The sequence below is a fragment of the Fusarium oxysporum genome, chromosome 6 (assembly GCF_000149955.1).
Source record: "Fusarium oxysporum f. sp. lycopersici 4287 chromosome 6, whole genome shotgun sequence".
NCBI lineage: Eukaryota > Fungi > Ascomycota > Sordariomycetes > Hypocreales > Nectriaceae > Fusarium > Fusarium oxysporum.
Window position 1 is genome coordinate 3946508 of NC_030991.1, and position 13675 is coordinate 3960182.

Genomic DNA, 13675 nt, shown 5'->3' on the forward strand with positions numbered 1-13675 from the left:
ATATCTCTTTACCATTTTTGGAGGATTAGTAGGATTCTGGTGGGATGGAAATAGGACTTTGGTAACAACAGTCAATACATTCCGAGTTACTTCTTATCCAACGATCATACACAAGACGGGAAGAGTCATAGTAATACAGGTAAACGGCAAGGGTAATTGGCAAATAATAATATTCATGCAGATATATTATATTATGTATCACAGACATTGATATGGGTCAGATTTGAAGTCCTCTGCCGCTCTTGTAGATTATACAGATACAAGGTCTTGCTCCGTACTGGCAGGAACAGTCAATATAGATTTAGCAGTTATGTGGAACAAACGACATACAGTGGCAAACTTGTTGAGTAGGCCATTATGGTCACTTGATGGTTGCGTGCGCTAAGCTGGCAGCTCTGTTATAGGTCGTGAGTGTTGATCGGAAATTCGTTGGACGATTGAGATCCTTCATGCGACATCAATCGTGCAGTCGTATTACATGCGTCGTTGTAAGGTTATTATGTACTTGGAATCTAGTTCATCATATCAGCAAAGTATCTCGCACGTCAAAATCAACAACATACCATGATAGCACCTTCAGCCACGCGATATACGCGTAATGAGTTCACTGAGTATCTCCTCCTTAAGGATATCCACAAACTCATCATCGTCCTTCCCTCTTGTAACAAAGTCTATCTTTTCTTCGTGCTCTCGGAGGGTATCTTCTATCTCGCTTATTATCACGCTCGCTTCGTTGTCGGCATTATCTTGGGTATATCGTAATCCTGCGAGTTCGGTGTCCAGATCGACGACTTTCTTCTCGCATTGTGTTAGCTGTGTTTGCAGCTTCACCACCTCGGCTTCTCCGTCCACGACTTTCTTTTCGCATTGAGTGAGTTGTGTTTGTAGCTTGGTAATCTCAGTTTCTCGGTCCAAAGCCGTCTTCTCGCATTGGATGAGTTGCGTCTGTAGCTTGGCGACGTCGGCTTGTAGTTCCTGGACATGCCGTGACTGGTCCTCGGGGGTATTGGGTCGTGTACGATTATGGACTACAGCCTCGAGTTCTAGCAGCTTGTTCCATATTGTGGCGTTATTAGGGACTACCTCCCGGCTTCGTTTGCCAGTTGAGTCTTGGCTTCGTTTGCGCTTGTGGGAAGGGGTAGGTGGATCGAAGGTTGATGTTTCGTTGTACAGGGGTGCATTCGTTTGGCCGACCGTGGCTTTATTGTAAGAAGGTGGTGGAGGCTTCGCAAGTGTTGTGACCTTTGCACCACGACCCGAGAACCAACGAGATATGTCATAATCAGGACCAGAGAATGGATTCAGCTGCTGTATGGTTGCGGAGCTGAGAGACTCTAACTGATCCTGAGACAATGCATCGTCGGGGATGTAGACGCGTAAAGAGGTTGTCTCTACCAACTCATAGAGCGAGTCAAGTATGACTCCGGAACGCAATCGGGCAGCCGTAACTGGCTCGCTTATAAAGCTTGGGATGAGGATAGTGATCGCGTCGTTGAGCTCGAAGTTAAGACATATCGTAGACCCAAGGACAGGCTTGACGGGATCGGGGACGTCTTGTTCGACGGAAGGTGTGAGGGAGATGATAGACCGAGGGTTGACGTGAATGCAGATGGCTGAAGTCTTGGTGTGTTGCTTATAGCTAATGGGAATCTGAATTTCGAAGAGCGCCGAGGTCGTATTAAGGTGTAGCGTAAATCGAATCGAAGAACTCTTAGGATCAGGCTCAGCGAGATATCGTGGCGTACCATTATGCTGCCACGCAAGCACCGCCTTTACCGCATCTAACTGAATCGACGCCATCGCGCTACCAATTAATTTAGTATATCAAGACACGTACACGTACCTGACCTATAATCCCAAACCCTTTCCCACAGCAACCCTAGAAGAAAAACCAGTTTCGCTGACAGGCGACCCGTGACCTCCAGATAAACTGCGAGGTCATGCCCAGACTCCAGATATACTGCGAGTCGGAGCGCGTGTCCCTTCTGCACCCCGGTTATTCCACGGAAGGAGGCGCGCGCGCTCGTTCGGTGGGTATAAGTCGGAATTTTATAACGGTGCAGCAGCGATGTACGGGCTTCTTCTGCGGGAAGCGGGTGGTGAGGGGGGCGTTGGTTGTGGTTTGTTGTGGTGTTTGCAGAGGGCGACATCGTGAGGATTTGGGAGGAGAAATTGATGAGGTTGGGTGGAGTTGGGCATGGTACGTGATGAAACTGATTACGCGATGACTAAGGAGGTGAGAGGCTAGCCATAGTGGTACTAGTGTCTGTTTTAACTGAGCAGACTCCACTTGTCGTTGATCGCCTAGTCTCCCAACAAATCAAAGCTCAAGATGACTAGCCTGGAATTACCATCCCTCCAGTGGCTCTGACACCCACTACACGGCAAAGCCATGCTTTTGAAACGGGCTAATTGGCGCTGAGTGAGTGGTAATTGGTACAGTAGCAAATTCCAACCAACGTGCACGGATAAAAAGGATGTAGTTTCATGAAGATAATGGAGACAAAGGGCTAGCGCACGGACAAAAAGTGTGTAATTTAGTGAATTACAGGCAGTCCTTTCTACAGTAGCAGCAGCAGCAGCAGCAGCAGCAGCAGTAGTAGTGGTGGTAGTGGTAGGAGGTGTAGAAGGAGAAGGCAATAAAATTAACTAAATAGATTCATTCCGAATGAGCGACTTCCCCCAGAAACAATTCTACAGCTCTGAACAAGTCTCACTTCGCCATAGTATCATCAAGAGTTTCTCCATCTTCGACGGTCATTTCCTTTACACTCTTGGTCGTGGAATTTGCCGGCGATTTAGCCGACTTACGACTAAGAACCTTCAGTTCGATACCGATCTCGTCGACTCTCTGTACAAGCGACGGTCAACGATAGTATACATTATCATCTTCAAGGTATTCACCTGTGTAATGAGCTGTCTGGGTCTTTCACAAAGCTGCCTCTCTTGGGTCTGAATCTCCAGGATGCTTTCCTCGTACGCATCATTTGAAGAGTGGACAAAACACAGTCCACCCACCCAAGCAACGCCGGGAATAATGCACATGTCTGAGATCTCATTGTAGAGCGCTGCTGCCTTGGACGCAATCAGAAATCTGTCTTTCATGCGGTCAGCGTCCCTGAGAAAGTCCTATATCTTAAATAAGTATATGGCTGAGCTTTCGTGAGAAGTAATAACATACTCGCTTCAATTCTGGGTCAATTCAGCTCATCTAGATCGTCAGGCGCCAGGTTTCTCATCAACACTCGATCATGGCCGTCATCGATCACTGCCATAATCTTCTGGATACCAAGCAAAAATTCCAAGAAATTTTCGATCTGTTCCTGCAACTTAGTAAGGTCTTCGAGGGTTTTGTTCAATATAGCGACGACGTCGGCCTTTCGTAGTTAGAATGAACCTTTGGAAATATAGAGCTCAGGTTATCTAAGCCTTACGGTTGATTGAACCTCATTTTGAAGCTCACCCAGTATGTCATTCAAACTGGAAATCGTTTGCTGGGCTGCCCCAATGCGCCTATCCAGTGTCTATGGGGGACCTACTGACATTCCAGCAACTATCAGTTTGGGGTTCATGAAGAGCGCCGCCATTGCAGAAAAGACAGCATCGACTCCCGGGGCTCTGGCTATTTGGGCATAAGAGTCAGCCTCGAACATGCGAGTGAAATAAAAAGCTCACTTCGGAAGTCGTTGTAAGTGTCCTTGTAGTCCTGTAAGGCTTCGTTGAAGACCTCTCTGGACTCTTCTAACTTTTGTCTGTGCTTCTGAAGCGTCTCCTCGTATCTTTGTGTTCCAACAATCTTTCTCTCCGCCTCCTTCTTTTGTGTCTCGTTGGACGCTGTTCTAAGTCAAATTTGTTCCCAGTAGCCACTAGATGATATTGGAAGCTTACTTGTCTTTTCGTCCAGCGCACGTAGCACATTTTGCGTTTCGTATTTCCATTGAGAGAAGTTCTCCTTCACGTGAGCAATGGTATTGACGGATTCATCTACTGCTCTCAATCCGGACGTAATTAAAGACTGCAATCGTACGTTTCTTACCGTGCCATGCTTCTTGTGAATATATCGCACTATGCACTCTATCTAATCGTGGATGTTAACTTCTTGAACAATAACTCAAGTAGAATATCTTACAGTGCCCTCAACCTCAGACATGGCCTTAGTTAGGACAGCCACTCTTCCCATCTGTTCAGATGCTGATCTGAATGCCTCCTGGCCCATATGGGTACAGTGACCAATGTTGGCCCGCAATGAGTCGTATCTGACGAGATGTTAGTATTCTATGGCCGGTTGAGCCTTGTCGAGGATTATACTTAAGCCCATGACCAGAGAGTTCAAGGCTTGTCAGTGGCGATCTGGACACCAACAACTTGCAATGAGCCATCAGTATAATGCATTGTGGTGCTTGTTGTATTTGGTGACCCCATTTACGTGGTGCAGTCTGGTTGTAGAGGTCATCGTCGCGAAAAATAAGCTGCTGCTCATCCATGTTTTCCTGTCAGGCGGGCTGATGAATGACAGGCAAAATTATTTCTATAGGAACTTTGAGGGTATTGTCTGATCAATATATAGTTGAGAAACTCCAGATAATTTGCTTTTGCCATCATTATGTGCCTCGGACCAAGATAAGACTCGTCCAGCCAGACACCACCATGAGCATCTCCGTCCGACTACTGTTATCCAAGAATTTTATTTGACAACAGCATATGCAATGAATTCTTACTTGGGACTAGACCCGTTTCTGTGCATGAAAAACAATATTCACCGAGTACATTCACCTATCAAAGGTTGGGTGGTAGCACCACAGAAAGCATGGAAATTTAGGTGGGCCAATTGTATGAGGTTGCGTGTCACTCGCAGACAGATTTTGTCCATATGACATGACTGAACAACGCATGCCTGCAAGCGTTACTGAAGGCTGCAAGGAAATATAAACCATCCAATGATTTATGTTTCTTTCCAACCTTATCTTCCACCCCTACTCTGAAATGTCGTTATTTTCCTGGTCGTTCCCACATTACAAAGCTGGTGGAGGTGATTTTGGTATGTAGGACTAGGGTACAAAAGCAAATAAGGATGCAGGGGAATTTTACGGACTCTTCCTTGTGTACTCGGATTATATCGTGTTAGAGATGGGACTTCTACATTTTGTGAGCGGCAAGAGGCCATCGGAGTTCTGCTGCTTCAGCAGCTATTCATGGGCAAAGACGAGAAGGGGAAGCAGATGGTGAAGGAGGCTCGTGAGGTGCACTATGGCGAGAACGAGTTCTTGGTGAGACTGCATTGGTTATGCGAGTTTCAATGTGATCAGTACGATATCGACACAGAACCGGTACCCATCGCCCCATTGGTCCGACGTCTTGTTGTCGTGACAAACCTACACGACAAGTACGACTGGGAAGATCATACTGAGGACAATCCGTGCTATCCTTGCGACGGCATCGGCGATGGAGAGGGAAACATAGATCCCAACCATATTCGACCCAGCGGAGATATCGTGGCAAGACGAACCCGGAAGCGTTTGGAGGAGCTCTTCTTGTTCATCAACGCAGAGGAGATCACGCTTGTGCTCCGTGGAGGTGGACCACCTGATGGTAGTGATGCAGCAACGCGTCAGACCATCGCAGACATATCCGTCACAGTCAAACGTTTGATAGAGTTCTTTGGCAATCGCTTCGCTGTCCAGAAATGGCCTGACAGCAGATCTCGTCCGACTCGGAACTTAGTATCCTATTGGAATAAACCAACAGATCGCACTAGACGGGATATAAGGGAAGGCAGGGCCTCGTTTCAGCAACAAATGCAAATGGACGTGGAGAGGTGGACGCGTGAGCCATTCACAATCAAGAGCCGAAGCTAGAAGGTCTTTTGGGTTGTACTGTAAACTTAAAAATAAAATAAAAACCGGACTTGACTTGAAATGGCTAGAAATAAACGCGTAATCCCGGTCAAGCTACCCTTTGTTATCCATTGTCCACGACGCGTTGAGATCCGTGCCGATAATGATGATGTGTTCGTCTTGCATTTGGTTCGGTCGTCTGGTTTGCTACTTCAGAAAGATATAACGTGGTTGATAAGCATGCTGATCATCCAAGTATGCTGATCAAAAATTCCAGCCTCTAAACTTTAAATCCATTTAAAAACATAATAAACCATCTGATCAATTAAAACTACTTACCATACTCTTCCCCAGAGGTCTCAATCACTACCTGACACGTCCTTGCATTATGCCCGGCCTTGCCGCATACACCACAACGCCGACCACCCGGTCGCTCTGACCTTCCTCGACCACCACTTCTCGATGATTCGGCCACTATCTGCGCATCAACATCCATCTGATCAATTACTTGCGATGCATCCTGTACAGTCATTGCCCCTCCTTTCTGTAGTCTAGTCCTTTTTGCCCTCCGGCGCCGGCTTAGTATCTCATTTGCATCTCGAAGATTTCGGACCTCATTCCTCAATAAGACAACCTCATGCATAATTGCCCTTGTTGCTTTAGTATTTGACTTTAAAGCTTCTATTATTGACTCTGGGGAGCCGCCTTTATGTCTTCTGATTCGTTTTTCGAGGTATTCAGACTGAGATTGAGCCTCAATTGCTGTCTTTGGGGTCTTTGAAACCCATGGGGTTAATGGTTGGCTGACCTCCCCAGGAGGCGTTGGGGTTCGTAGCTGCACATCAAGCTTTGAGATCACGGCTTCTGGGTCAAGAGGAGCAAGTCCAGCTCCTCTAAAACCCCCCCGGATATTGCTTTCTGTGAAAGTAGCTTTAAAGGCGGCATAAAAGGCTGGGAAGAACTCGGTCTTAGAAATGTGGGTTATAGAGCATCTAATCAGATGCTCTATTTGTCGACCATAAGCCTGTTTCAGCACTGCAAAGCACCCAACATCAAGAGGCTGAAGTAGGTGAGATGCATGAGGTGGCATACAAAGCGTGATAATCTTATTATCCTGGCAGTATCTCTCAAAGTCAGCAGAGTGGTGGCTTTCGTGGCCATCGAGGATCAGAAGACGATAGGCACCAACTGATCGGTTACTTGTAGACCGATCAAAGTGCTTTAGCCACTCAAGACCCAGCTCATTATTTGTCCAACCATTTTGGCTCGTTGCAATAACCCAGTCGGCCGGGAGGTTGCTTTCTCGGTACCAGTTGGCAAGGTGATATTGGCCAGCACCAATGATGAATTTCGAAAAGTGGACTAGCGTTGGGGTAGACTCGACTCTGATAAGGGGGTTGACTTGGATTTCTGATTGGTGCTTGAGACATCCGAGATGGGTCAAGATGGTCCCGACTGTTTGGAGGGAGGGAAGATGGCCGATCCGAAGCATGTTATGGGTGAACAAGGATGTGGAGGCGGAGCAGATACCGATACAGACGGCAGATATGACGGCAGCCATCTTGCGACTCCCTGGACGCCTAGTACTGGTTGTGTCTGTTTACGTACCGGGACGAGACAATGAGGCGCTGCAAGGTACCTGCAACCTGCTGCATCAGGTCATTTCAGGCACAAGAAGACAATCCGGTGGGCTGGTGGATGTGGTAATTGTTGGAGACTTCAACCGACACGACCAATTATGGGGAGGAGATGAGATATCCTTGACGAGGCAAGGCGAAGCGGATCAGATCATCAGCCTTATGACTGAGTTTGATCTAACGAGCCTGCTTCCGAGGGGAACGAAGACGTGGAGTGGCGGAGATTTCGAGACAACAGTCGACCTGGTCCTTGCTTCGGCAGATCTAGCGTCCTCGACTGTCAAGTGTATGATACACGGCACAGAGCACGGATCCGATCATCGTGCTATCGAGACGGAGTTCGACGTCTCTGTTCCGATGCCGCAAGCCCAGGAGCGACTTTTGCTCAAGAACGCACCATGGAAGGAGATCAACGCCCGGATTGCCGAGGCGTTAGAGTCCATTCCGGAACAAGGCACCGTACAGCAGAAGACTAACAGGCTTATGACAGTGGTGCTGGAGGCAGTCCGCGCGCTAACACCCAGAGCTAAGCCGTCACCATACGCAAAGCGTTGGTGGACCTCAGACCTCACGCAACTCCGGCAGATATACACACACTGGAGGAACCGCACCAGAGCATTGAGGCGAGCAGGATCGGCATGTCAGGAGCTTGAGGAGACGGCGAGAGGAGCAGCAAAGCAGTACCATGATGCCATCAGACAGCAGAAGAAGACACATTGGAACGAGTTTTTAGCCGATAACGACAACATATGGAAGGCAGCAAAGTATCTCAAGTCTGGAGATGATACAGCATTTGGAAAAGTACCCCAACTCACGAGGGTCGACGGCACACGCACGACCAACAACATCGAACAGGCCGAGGAAATGTTAGCAACCTTCTTTCCTCCATTACCGCAGCATATCGAACAAGAAGGGGATCGACCCCAGCGCGGATCTGCTGTCGTCATGCCAAATATCACTATGGAGGAGGTAGAGCGACAGCTTTTCGCGGCGAAATCATGGAAAGCACCCGGCGAAGATGGGCTACCAATCGCAGTCTGGAAACAGATCTGGCCTTCTGTCAAGCACCGAGTCTTCTCACTTTTTCGTGCTTCGCTGGAAGATGGCGTGCTGCCGGATCAATGGAGACATGCCAAGATCATTCCTCTGAAGAAACCAAACAAGGAAAACTATTCGATCGCGAAGGCATGGAGGCCCATCTCGCTTCTATCTACCCTGGGCAAAATACTAGAGGCGGTCGTCGCAGAAAGGATCTCGCATGCTGTTGAAACACACGGATTACTGCCAACAAATCACTTTGGAGCTCGTAAACAACGTTCCGCTGAGCAGGCATTGATGCTGCTGCAAGAGCAGATCTACGCCGCCTGGCGAGGTCGATGGATCCTTAGTTTGGTGAGCTTTGACGTCAAAGGAGCTTACAACGGGGTGTGCAAAGAGAGACTCATCCAAAGACTGAGAGCAAGGGGCATACCAGAGGATCTACTTCGCTGGATCGAAGCTTTTTGCTCGGATCGCACAGCGACTATTCAGGTCAACGGACAGACATCCGAGAAGCGAGAGTTGCCACAAGCCGGGTTGCCGCAGGGCTCCCCTCTGTCCCCGATCCTGTTCCTCTTCTTCAACGCGGACCTTGTCCAGCAACGCATCGATTGTTATGGGGGAGCGATAGCGTTTGTGGATGACTTCACTGCCTGGGTGACAGGTCCAACCGCAGAAAGTAACCGCGATGGGATCAGAAATATCATCAGGAACGCTCTAGACTGGGAGAGGAGAAGTGGCGCGACGTTCGAGGCAGAAAAGACGGCGATCATACACTTCACGCGGAAAGAATACAAGTCCGACGAGGAACCTTTCGCGATCAGGGGACAGCTCGTTCGGCCCAAGACTCAGGTCAAGGTTCTGGGAATGATCATGGATGCCGGCCTCAAATATAAGGAGCACATTGCACGAGCAGCGGCTAAGGGATTGAACGCTGCGATGGAGCTGCAAAGGCTCAGGGGTCTTACTCCGAGGACAGCGAGGCAGTTGTTCGCAGCCACGGTGGCCCCGGTCGTGGACTACGCCTCAAACGTATGGATGCACGCATGCAGGTATAGAAGAGCCAGCCCTATCAATCGGGTTCAGAGGATTGGGGCAAATGCAATCGTGGGGACATTCCTCACAGTGGCAACAAGCGTAGCAGAAGCAGAAGCACATATCGCCAGTGCACATGAACGGTTCTGGAGACGGGCCATCAAGATGTGGACTGATCTACATGCCCTTCCGACAACCAACCCTCTCCGAAACTCTACATCTCGCATTCGAAAGTTCAGAAGATACAATCGCTCGCCATTCTACGAGGTAGCAGTGGCACTTAGTGAGATCCCGATGGAAGAACTAGAAACGATCAACCCTTTCACGTTGGCACCCTGGGTAGAACGGGTGCAGACTATAGTGGATGATGGGGATAGTTTAGGGACAATGCAAGCAGATCTAGGATGGGCGGTACGGGCTGCAGTGAGCAGTTCGGCGCGGAATGGGCAGGGTTCAAATCCACGACACTCCACGACACATTTGTGAATATGGCGTGGATATGGATGCTGACTAATAATTTCGATGTGGAATGGGTGGAAATGGATCCATTATGGAAATGGATCCATATTGTGGAATTCGTGGAATGGAAACCTACTTCGTCCAACAATGGTAATTAATGGGTCCCGCCCGCCCTCGGTGACGTCAATGTTTTTGTCATTGGTCCATTAAAATCCGCCGTTGCTTGACGCAAAGGCAACACACCCACCGACGTTCCTGTTTCTTGTTATGCTGGATATTCGTAGCCGAACCGATATACCTATAGACGCGCCTTGCCGTCTCTCTCCGTCAAGATCCAGCTTTTGTAGAGCTGAAAGAGCCGTTGATTGTCCTCTTCTGTTCGTTCTGGAACGGATGTGGTTGACTTGGTAGGATGGGGAGTGGCCATTTCGATTTGGGGTAGTAACGCGAGTAACAGTGAAGCCCCCAGAATGGACTCATTGTGTACGGAGGAAAATGGGGTGGCAAATCGATGTTGTGTTGTTGTGGGTGATAGAAAGTACTTAGGATATGCGGGATTTCACAAGGAAATCAAGGTATTTTCGAACCCCACCTAAAATATTCCACGATTTCCACATGTGGAACATGTGGAAGGGGCTTCGTGGCGTGGATATGGAAATGCTGAAGCCCACGTGGAATGGAATGGAATGGATATGGATCCACATTATGGATCCATATGTGGATTTCGTGGTATGGATTTGAACCCTGGGAATGGGGTAGTCGGAGTCGGCGGGGTCATCGAGATCCCTGCCTCGGTGCGAGGAGGACCGAAGCTTGAGCGGTTTTCCTTCACGCTCGGCATGAGGACGGAGCAGAACCTATTTTCCGGACAACTAGCAGCGATGGCTTACGCGTTGAGACACTTACCCCACCTTGAATATCGAAGCGTGGCACTGTTGGCGAGCAATAAAGCCGCCGTGCTCACAGTCCGAAACCCTCGCCAGCAGTCCGGTCAAGAGTATGTTGGATGCATATATGATTCCATCAATGTATTGAGGGTCAAAGGAAACGTGGTGGCTGTCGTATGGATGCCTATCAGTGCTGAACACAGGCTCCTGTAAATGGCCAAGAAAGAGGCGCGAAGTGCGAGCCAAGACGGTGCCGTCCCGGCTCAGAAGTTTCCCCGAATGCGATCGACGACCCTGAATCTAGCCCGATCGAGCCAGCGTGCAAGCCAACGGCTCCCAGATAATGTTGGGAAGTTTTCGAAGAAGGTTGATGCTGCGCTCCCGGGTAAGCACACTCGATTGCTCTACGATGGCTTGTCACGGAGAGAAGCCAGCGTGCTAGCACAACTTAGGACAGGCATGGCCAGATTAAATGGATACCTCTTCCGGATCAGCATAGCAGCGTCACAGCAATGCGCATGCGGACAAGCGATAGAGACAGTAGAGCACTTTCTCTTTCGATGCAGGAAATGGACAGCGCACAGGACTGAGATGCTGCAGTGCACTGAGACATTGAGAGGGAACCTCTCGTTCTACCTAGGAGGAAAGTCACCATCAGATGACGCCAAGTGGACGCCAAACATGCAGGCAGTCCATGCAACTATACGATTTGCAATAGCCACAGGACGACTCGACACACAATATTGAAGCCAGATTGCAAGAACCTCACCTACTTACTCTTACTAACCCACTCACACCCTATACTAAACACCCTGTGCACAGAGGCGGACGCCGCTTCAGCCGCCGTAGATAGGACGCTGGACACTTGAAGAACAGCCTTCAAGCTAGTTCGCCGGCAATGCTACTAAAACATGGGAGAAGCAAGGCACAGCAGAACAGAAAGGAAAAGAGTAATCAAGGAGCAGGCGCTTTATGGGCTTGAGGACGCGAATTTCAGATTGATGGTGTAAAACCAAGGTTCAGTATGGGCTTTAGGAAAATGCGGACACAAATTGAGCAATGTGTGGCACAGCATGGGCTTGGGGAAACGAGGACGAAAAGCAGGCGTTGTATGTAAGCATTAGCGACTAGGGCCCTTTTGGTCAGAACAGGCCGCCGGGCGTAATAAATTGTATTGTATTGTATTGTATCTCTTGGGAGCTCATCGTTCTAATTGAGACTCGTTAGGGTCAATTTGTATGAGGATTTTGATGATTTTGGTGGGGGAACTTCATGTACCCTGCAGGTACCTGTAAAAAAGCGGGGTAGGTGACCTCGTGGACGGCTTATGCCGGTCAAAGAGATAATCCGATAGCGGAAAAATTATACCAAAGATGGAAATTGGGACGGGTACCCGTCCGCCTATTGACCGCCGAGAAGCTCGACCCGCTCCACTTTATTTTAATTCCTTTCCTCTCATAAAATCCCTCACTTCCATGAAGCCTGTAACTGGATGAACTAGATTGTTATCGTCACCTTCTTTTTACACGCATCTTTTCCCCAACCACTCGTTATTAGGGTTCCGTTTTTGACCGTCAAAAACGGTATTTGACGGTCAAATTCCTAAAGGGGGTTTTTGGCGGTAATTTACGTCAAAAACCCTACAATTTTAGGCTTAGTGCCTACCCGTATTAGGACTAGTATATGCACGGAATAGGTTTAGTACATCGTAAAATTACCGATGGGACGCACAAATCATCACCAATTCTCATCTTCGGTGTTGAAAAGCAATGGACATGAGACTGTCACCATGAGTAACAAAGGCGGTCGCCCTAAAACCCATGGTGTTCATGAACACTTTGCAGCAGCCCCAATTCCTCCAGGAGAGGGTAAATTCAGTCAACTTCGCGTTCGGTGCAAATACTGTTCTAAAACCATGGCCAAGCACGTTCAACGTCAACAGAATCACCTTGCCAAAGAGTGTCTTGGTTTCCAGCAAGCTGCAGGCCATGTTGATCGCCAGCCTCGAATCACTACGGCTTTGTCCATAATGGATCGAAACTCTAAAGATCAACTCGATCGAGCCGCAGCCCTGGCCATCTTTAAGTCTGGCAAGCCATACACCACCTTCGAAGACTCTGGCATGGTTGAGTTCATCCAACAGCTCAATCCAGCGTACAAGCCCCCTAGTGGTGATCGAATTGCCACCATACTTCCTGAAGTTTACCAAGATTACCGAGTCCAAGTCAAGGAGATCCTCGACGATGCCGATCATCTCAATGTCATCTTTGACGCTTCTGACGACATAAGCAGCAACCGTATTGTCAACATTTCGATTTCAATTCCCAACTCGGTTACATTCTATTGGAAGACTGTTAATACACGGAACGAGGAACATACGGCCTTGAATACCATTCGCCTAATCCAGCCACTATTGGAAGAGGTATTCACGAAGGAAGGAGAGGACTTCCAGGATTTCTCTCGTATGAACGCTATCTGCACAGATACATGCTCGACAATGCGGAAACTTCACGCTGAGATGAAGAATATGCCTGAGTTCAGGCATTGTTTCTTCCTTTTGTGTGACTCCCATGGTCTTCAACTTCTAGTGAAAGACATTGTGGAATCGGAGAGATGGGCTTCAGTCCTTAAGAAAGTTACGAGAATCATCACGTTCTTTAAAAAGGCCAAGCTCCAACTCGCACGACTTCGTGCTTATCAGCTTGAGTGTTACGGTAAACAGAAGGCTTTCATTACACCAGCCATCACTCGTTGGGGAACACAACTCGGAGCTGTTATGTCTTCA

The 13675-nt window shown here is 48.5% G+C and overlaps 3 protein-coding genes across 4 annotated transcripts; 1 reads left to right on the forward strand and 2 right to left on the reverse strand.

The window, feature by feature from the left end:
- Positions 1–63: 63 nt before the first annotated feature.
- Positions 64–2179, reverse strand: FOXG_14092 (uncharacterized protein). Of its 2 annotated transcripts, XM_018394156.1 has the most exons (3): positions 564–2179; positions 331–512; positions 64–277 (listed from the first exon to the last, which is right to left on the reverse strand). In XM_018394156.1, the coding sequence occupies exon 1, from the start codon at positions 1798–1800 to the stop codon at positions 577–579; it is 1224 nt and encodes a 407-aa protein (XP_018253665.1). In that variant the 5' UTR covers positions 1801–2179; the 3' UTR covers positions 64–277; positions 331–512; positions 564–576. The 2 variants fall into 2 exon arrangements, with proteins under 2 accessions (XP_018253665.1, XP_018253664.1); XM_018394155.1 differs by having other exon boundaries at positions 64–512; positions 564–2177.
- A 534-nt stretch (positions 2180–2713) lies between these two features.
- On the reverse strand, positions 2714–4484 carry FOXG_14093 (uncharacterized protein; the record flags this gene model as incomplete). Its single annotated transcript, XM_018394157.1, has 9 exons — positions 2714–2851; positions 2905–3129; positions 3182–3192; positions 3290–3377; positions 3540–3622; positions 3676–3834; positions 3889–4078; positions 4130–4256; positions 4309–4484. The coding sequence occupies 9 exons, from the start codon at positions 4482–4484 to the stop codon at positions 2714–2716; spliced, it is 1197 nt and encodes a 398-aa protein (XP_018253666.1).
- A 708-nt stretch (positions 4485–5192) lies between these two features.
- Positions 5193–5855, forward strand: FOXG_14094 (uncharacterized protein; the record flags this gene model as incomplete). The annotated part of the gene is made up of 1 exon (XM_018394158.1): positions 5193–5855. One exon carries the CDS (start codon positions 5193–5195, stop codon positions 5853–5855), a length of 663 nt encoding a protein of 220 aa, XP_018253667.1.
- Between the last annotated feature and the right edge of the window lie 7820 nt (positions 5856–13675).

Coding starts and splice junctions, on each gene's coding strand:
- FOXG_14092 (XM_018394156.1), bottom strand. CDS start 1,800: ATGGCGTCGATTCAGTTAGATGCGGTAAAGGCGGTGCTTGCGTGGCAG.